At 47.9% G+C, this 7,434-nt stretch overlaps 1 protein-coding gene across 2 annotated transcripts; it reads right to left on the reverse strand.

The window, feature by feature from the left end:
• Positions 1 to 2,491: 2,491 nt before the first annotated feature.
• On the reverse strand, positions 2,492 to 7,015 carry LOC147887159 (uncharacterized). Of its 2 annotated transcripts, none has more exons than XM_087394568.1 (5): positions 6,454 to 7,015; positions 5,585 to 5,748; positions 5,195 to 5,316; positions 3,041 to 4,903; positions 2,492 to 2,902 (listed from the first exon to the last, which is right to left on the reverse strand). In XM_087394568.1, exons 1-5 carry the CDS (start codon positions 6,474 to 6,476, stop codon positions 2,831 to 2,833), a joined length of 2,244 nt encoding a protein of 747 aa, XP_087250694.1. In that variant the 5' UTR covers positions 6,477 to 7,015; the 3' UTR covers positions 2,492 to 2,830. The 2 variants fall into 2 exon arrangements, with proteins under 2 accessions (XP_087250694.1, XP_087250695.1); XM_087394569.1 differs by lacking the exon at positions 6,454 to 7,015 and adding an exon at positions 6,167 to 6,223.
• Between the last annotated feature and the right edge of the window lie 419 nt (positions 7,016 to 7,434).

A 7,434-nucleotide genomic window follows, 5' to 3' on the forward strand; every position in this document is an offset into this window, starting at 1 on the left:
AGACCAAGGATGTAGTAAGATACCTGGGGGCGCCTATCGAGATGGGCATCTCGCTGAAACTGTGCTTCCTATGGTTCAAAGACAAAGTTAAGTCTACATTAAAACATTGGCATGGGCTTAGCCTAGGATGGAATGCCAAACTGCTGATTGTGAAACACATTTTATCTGTATCAATCACATATGCAGCTACAGTCTAGAATTTCAAGACAACCCACTGGAAGGAGGTAGAGAAACTTCTACGGGCCTTTTCTATGGGCAAAAGTGGAAGGGAAGAGACAAATGCACTACATAGCTTGGGAAGCCTTAAAAACCAGAAAAAGGAGGGGGGATATGGGCTACCAGATATTGCCTGCAAGAACATGTCACTGGTGGGGAAATGGCTCCCGCAAATGTTCTCGGAGTCAACCCCATGGTGATTATGGCCAGGTAGTTCATTGAGCAAGGGGTAAGAATGAAGGTGGGAGTATGGAGAGGGCTTCTATGGTATGAAAGACTATTCTCAAATTTCCCCTTGAGAATAGTGGGGTCAGATATGGTACAAGGGTTAGTTGTGGCATGTAAGGGCTGTGTCAATAAACTATCATGGAAGGGTTTGGGAGGCCTTGAGGGGCAATGCCAACCTAAATGAATCGATCTAGTGGAGCAATGTAGTGAAAATAGATGGCCAAGCAATTGCCAAACAAGATCTCCAAAAGACTCAAAGCATATGCAAAAAAGGGTTAAGATACTAGGGTTGGATGCCTCTAGGAGAGATCAACTGCTCCTCTCTTTCTGCCCAAAAAACTGCCCTGATGCACAGGATTCTTAAGGAGATTCCAAAATGCTGGCCATCAAAGTGCATAGAGCAAAAAAGTCGGAGGTCTTCCCAATGGTATATGGGTAAAACATGCTTAAGAAAGCTTGCAACAAGAGTATATGGGTAAAACTTGCTTAAGAAAGCTTGCAACAAGAGTAATCTACAAGAACCTGCAAACCCAACAACCACTATACCTAGAGTTAAAACAGAAAATGGCACCTCCGTCGTATAGCCGATTGGAGGAAAAAAAAGACTCAGAGATCTGGGAGGGGTGCAAGCTTGGTAAACTCAATTTTATGCACAGGATTCTTAAGGAGATTCCAAAATGCTGGCCATCAAAGTAGTCGGAGGTCTTCCCAATGGTATATGGGTAAAACTTGCTTAAGAAAGCTTGCAACAAGAGTAATCTACAAGAACCTGCAAACCCAACAACCACTATACCTAGAGTTAAAACAGAAAATGGCACCTCCGTAGTATAACCGATTGGTGGGAAAAAAAGACTCAAAGAGATCTGAAAGGGGTGCAAGCTTGGTAAACTCAATTTTATGGCATGGAAAGTTCTACACCAATGGGTTCTCGTGCGCGCTACATTGGCCAAAAGGTTTGAAGTTAATTTTGTATACCGACTATGCAAGAGCAATAGAATCGATAGTCCATTTGATGTGGAGATGGTACTCTGGTTCACTGTGTCAAGATACGAATAGATGCAACCATGAGAAAGAGTAGCTTGATGGGGAGGTTTCGTCTGGGTCAAAATTGGAGAATGGGTCTTTTGGGTGATCTGACAGGAGTCACATCCACTGTTAGTGCGTACTGTCCATACATTCGGGCCTCAATCCTATTGAGGGTATGGAATTTTCGCAAGTAAAATATCCTTGGGAGGGGTTAGACTAACACTAGGCTGGGACAATCTAAACCATCCCAAATTAGATTAAGCTAGACAAGCATTTCCCTCGACTTATCAATAGTGAACTTATTTCCCTCGACTTATCAATAGTGAACTTAATTAAAGTAAGTTTCCAAAAGCCAAATGCTTGAATGGATTTTTAATATAAATTTTCTATGCTAAAAATAAAAAATATTGGTGTGGGATTTATGTTGATTCAAGTGTACTACAAAATCTTCAAAGTTTAGACAACTAAACCCGTTCTATGTGCACTATCGCCAAACCTATATAAACAACTAAACCTGTTCTATGTGCACTATCGCCAAACCTATTACCATGCCCCATCTCATCCCTTGCCCATCCAAATTCTGTATGGCTACACCTTCCTCAAACTATCTGTCCTATGCAAACCATGTCAAACCATGTTGATATCAAAATTTTATACTACAACAACCAATTTATACCATTTTATGTACACGATCCCTCTGCCTTGGCGCATCTCTCCCTCCAAATTCTGCATGGGTATGCCTTGCCGTCATCATCTCTCCTGTGGAAGCCATCTCCCTTCCCCCTCTATTCTCTCAATAAGTAGTTAAGTGAGAGAATCTTCTGCCGAACTAACGCTTTGCTAGACTAGGCTAAGTTTGCAAATCTCATACTCTCCTTGGGGAATTTTCGATTGAAAAATAGAAAAATCTTGGCACATAGTGAAGAAGACATGGCTCACAATGCAATCTCCACTCGTTAATGACCACTTGCTTACAATTCTTACAATTCATTTTCTTACAATCTGTCACTCACCAAGCGGAGTCAATCCCTTCCTGCAAATTCACAACTCTAAAGAAACTTCATATCACTATTCACAAGACGCTTTGGATTTTGAAAGACGCCCGATAATTCCAAATAAATTCTGTCATCCATTTCCGTTTTATGATAGATACTTCACAAAAAACGATGATACAAGCTACGAAAAGATTTTCAAGACACTGCGACGCATCGCAAAGCATCGATGGGTGATTATCTCCTCACGAATTAAAATCGCATGTCGTGAACTTGAACTCCAACCTACAAATTAAGCTCTACTCACTTTTGCTATTCCAACCGTAAAGCCTAACCGAGCCTTTTCGACAAGTCTTAAATAAACAGACTTAAAGAAACGAGGTGACAACAATCGCGATGAAGAAGCCACTCCAAGAGACATCGATCGCTCTGGCAGCGTTCTGCAACGAGAAAAAAATCATCGTCAGTTGAGGGGGCCATTATCTTTACGTCCAGCTCCTATATCCTGCAAAATTATGGCTGTGCAGAAGATTAAGAATCAACTTCCTCTAGAGAAAAAAACAGCATCAATGACTTACTCCTTGGGTTCCAGGAGAAGGTGTGACCGCTGTTCCAGGAACCAATGCCGCTGAAGGACCTGGCGCTGGTGGTGTGGGTGCGAGGGAAGGAGACTCCAAGCCGGTAGAAGGCGAAGAAGGTGCGATGGGAGGAATGGAGGACGCTGGGGAGAGAGATGGAGAGGTCGTGGTAGGAGAAAGAGATGGGGAGACGGCAGGAGGGGAGGCAGAAGATGGAGAGATAGACGAGGGCGAAAGAGAAGCCGGGGAGAGGGATGGAGAGGTCGTGGAAGGAGAAAGAGATGGAGAGATGGAAGGAGGGGAGGCAGAAGATGGAGAGACAGAAGAGGGTGAAAGAGAAGCCGGGGAGAGAGAAGGAGAGATCTTAGGAGGGGAGGCAGAAGATGGTGAGACAGAAGGGGGGGAAAGAGAAGCCGGGGAGAGAGATGGAGCGGTCGTGGAAGGAGAAAGGGAAGGAGAGATGGAAGGAGGGGAGGCAGAAGATGGTGAGACGGAAGAGGGTGAAAGAGAGACAGGCGGGGAGGTCGTGGAAGGAGAAAGAGATGGCGAAATGGAAGGAGGGGGGGCAGAAGATGGTGAGACCGAGGAGGGTGAAAGAGGAGGCGGGGGGATCGAGCTAGACGAAGGTACGAAAGATGGAGAGGAGACGGTAGAGGGCGAAATCGATGGTGAGACAGGAGGAGGAGATGGGGAGAGCGGAGGAGACGATAGTGGCGAAGATGGAGAGAGGACAGTTGGTGGCGAAGGAGGAAAGGCTTGAGGAGTTTGGGAGGGAGCGAAGGAACTGGAGGGTGGCAAGTATATGTAGGGTGGCGGAGATGAATACGAAGGAGGTGACGAGGAGGCCGGGGTGGCGGCGATGGGCGGCGGCGCTGTGGCGGGCGATGGCGGAAGAATATGCATGGGCGGAACGAATTGTGAAGGACGCGATGCTGAGCTTATCGGCGGAGATGTTGAGCGTATGGGCGGAGGAACGGAGAATGGAGGTGGTGCGCTGCCCATGCGTGGCGGAGATGTTGAGATTCCCGGCGGAGGAACGTTGAATGGCGGTCGTGCGCTGCCCATGGGTGGCGGCGAACCTGAGGACGGAGAACCCACCGCCGGACTCCCGCGCGGCGCAGTTGGCGTCGCTGGCGGCGGCAGAACCGAAACTGGTGATGATGTTGGCGGCGTAGACCCCATGAGAGGCGGCGCCGCTGCTCCCATCGGTGGAGCAACGGACGCCGCCGCCGGCGGCGATGAAGTCGAGCGTGGCGGCGAACTGGCTATTGACGGAGGCACATAGAAATGTGAGGGCGGCGGCGCTGCGGAAGCCATCGGCGGGTGGGGTGGCAGCGATTGTGAAGAGGGTGGCGGACTTGAGGATGCTGGGATAGTTGGCGGCGCAGACGAAACCGGTGGCGGCGGGGATGAGAAAATCGGTGGCGGAGATAAGCTCCTGGGCGACGGTGGCGGAGATGAGCTCATAGGCGGCGGCGGAGGTGGCGAAACCGGCGCCGTAGGCGGCGACGGGAGCAAAACCGGCGGCGGCGCGCCGGCGGTCATCGGCGGCGCAGCCGTCGACCCCGGCGGCGGTGCCACGTGAACCGCCTTGTGACGTGGCCTCCCATGATGATGATGATGGCCAGAATGATGACGTGGCGGCGTAGGCGCTAACTCAGGGCCCTCGCTGGCAGATAGCCTTCGTGACGTGGCTCGCCCATCCGATTGCCACGTCATCCGCGGTGCCAGCGAGGACAGGAATGACCACACTCTCTCAACGGCGGGCTTCGTCGTCGAAACCACTACAGCGGTTTTGTGACACGCCGCCCCTGCTTCTGCTGCCCATGCAAAGTAAAAGATGCCTGCAGCTTCAGCTTCCCACTGCAGAAACACACGCCAACTATTAACAATTTCATCCCATTCAAGCTTCCCAATGAATAACCACACTCCAGCTATTAACAATTTCATCCAATTCAATGCTCCGTTCTTCATATCAATAACCTGCTCTCTCACAACCACTTCTCGAGATTTGTCTTCACTTCTTGTTCGAATCAATGCCTGGGCTATATTAGCTTTTCACTTTTGCACCCATCTCATCGTTCCTACCGCTATGTGTCGACTACAGCTCGGGCCTATCGCTCCTAGAGGATTTACAGCATCCAAAGTGCTTACCCTTACAGAGCCCTCGGATCGCTCATCCGCTATCAACTTCGCTTCTGTGAAGTCGCAGCTTTCGAAGGCGGCTTTGGAATGCATTTTGTAAAAACTATGCGAGGAAGCTGCCGATTTGAAAACTGGAAAGAAAGCGAAGTCATCAGGGATCATTTCCACTTTGCAGTAAACACCAGCAGGAGCGCAACCAGCAACAAATCAATGCCATCGAAAATGCACGAAATTCCGAAAATGTGAACAATGCCATCAAAAATGCCTAAGTCTGCACATTGCCATCCAAAATGCAGTCATGAAAGAATCCCTAGTTAAAGGGCACCAACGTGTTTACACATTGTTGCCTACATTTGCAAATGCAAATTCCCAACGATATTGGCTCCTGAAATAACTCACCCAATGAATCGCCCCTGTAAATTTCGAAACGAGATCCTGCCTGGCCTTGATCCCACGAAGGTTTGAGATCAGCCCCATCTAAAGAAATAACGTTCGCATTCGCGACTTGCGAAAATAAAAGAATTGCAGCGACGCATAAGCTGATAGAAGCTGCTAAAGAGGCCCTGCATACAATTATTACTGTTTAGATAAAATACAGCAATCAAAACTACAAGTTCAATTCTGGCTTGATCAGGCCTGTAAGTGCAGTTCCCTTACACTACAAGCACCAAAATATTTCCAATGGGAAAGAGAGACGCCACAAGCAAATAGATTGAATTTGATGTACGAACGACAGTCAAAATTAAGCTCGACCCTCCGCAATTTGATGCACAGACGAGACAGGAACAATGAAGCTTTCTACCGTTCCCGCTACTCTGCTGATCAAAAGGGTCTAAGTGTATATTCAAAGCTGCATTTAATCTATGAGATTCTTCTCGGAGAACCAGTCTCTAGCATCGCCGTATTTCATGTATCCGTAGGGTCGAGCAAGTTTCGATGCGAAGGACAGGCAAAAGCGCTCGCCCAGGATGAACATTTCACCATGTCATTGGCAAAAAATGTAGTTGGATAACAAGTTCAGAACGAAGTTGGCAGATCTTGTGGCGAATAACTTGACTCATATCGCCGTTACAAGGAGGCCAAGACGTCAGAATTTGATTTCAAGCTTTTCTGGGTTCAGGGGACTTGCAAGCAGTAGCTCAACATGAAAACAAGCAATGGCTTTACAAACGCATGCAAGGTGGAGGTTGCCTTGCTTAGACAACAAGCTCACTCGGAATCGTGAGAACACACTAAGCTTGACACCGAAAGAGTTGCACGAAGCTAACCTGTTTTCACGTGTTAAAGACATCGTAAATAGAGTTCATTCGACGTTGCGCTTAGCTCGCTCAACGACACCGCCAAGTAATTGCCTGTACAGTGTAAGATGAAATCGACAACTGCCCGTCGACTCAGCGTTCCGCAGAGGAAAAGCACTGCTGTAGCAGCCACACAGAAAAGTTCCAGTTTCGATATAGATCCAGCTGTGTGCCCTAGGAGTCGAGCTACCTGGAAGATAAGCTCCCTCAGAAAGAACTTCGATCTTCGAAGCTCGGCATGAGAAGATTACTCCAGATGGACGCAACCGCTCCAAAAGGATGATCGATATACCACCAAGATATCCTTTAAGTGGATGTAGGCGAGATGCCGCAAGCACTTATTACACAGTTGTATGTGTGTTCCGGACAGCAATTCTGAAATGGCTACGATTCCGCCCTGCAAAGACTGTAGTCTGCTTGCATACGTGCGAGAGATTAAAGAACACCTGGCTGGAAAAGTTGGGTAGAAATGACGGTTTTCACTCACGGGTTAACGATTCTCACTCGTTGATCCCACCTACGGGTAGCAAGGCTGTAGTAGGCGTATACTGTAATACTAGACAATTGGCGTGCAGATGCTTTATATAGGGCAATGTGTAGTCTGGTCGATTGAAAGGAGATGTACGCGGAGAGACTAGAAGTGGGTCGACGCTGATTGTTGGAAGGGACTGAAAGGCCTGCAATGAGTGTGGACTGTCTGGACGCGCTTCTCGGCTGCGTGTTAATCGTCGGTTATTGGCATTCTTGAATGTGGCATTCATGCGATGTCGGTGATATCAAATGATCAATTTTACGGCGACAGAATCCATTACTGCTCGCGTACTCCGGGGTTTTCCCGGTGTCCATCAAGGTGAAACTGATAGTTGAAACCGACTACCTGCAAGGTTGTTACAATGTGGCTCAAAGTGCAAACTCTGTTCGTAAAACAGGAAATTAAGGTTGAATCTGGCT

The sequence above is a fragment of the Dipteris shenzhenensis genome, chromosome 23 (assembly GCF_047967505.1).
Source record: "Dipteris shenzhenensis isolate YYH24624 ecotype China chromosome 23, Dip_SZ_1.0, whole genome shotgun sequence".
Lineage (NCBI taxonomy): Eukaryota > Viridiplantae > Streptophyta > Polypodiopsida > Gleicheniales > Dipteridaceae > Dipteris > Dipteris shenzhenensis.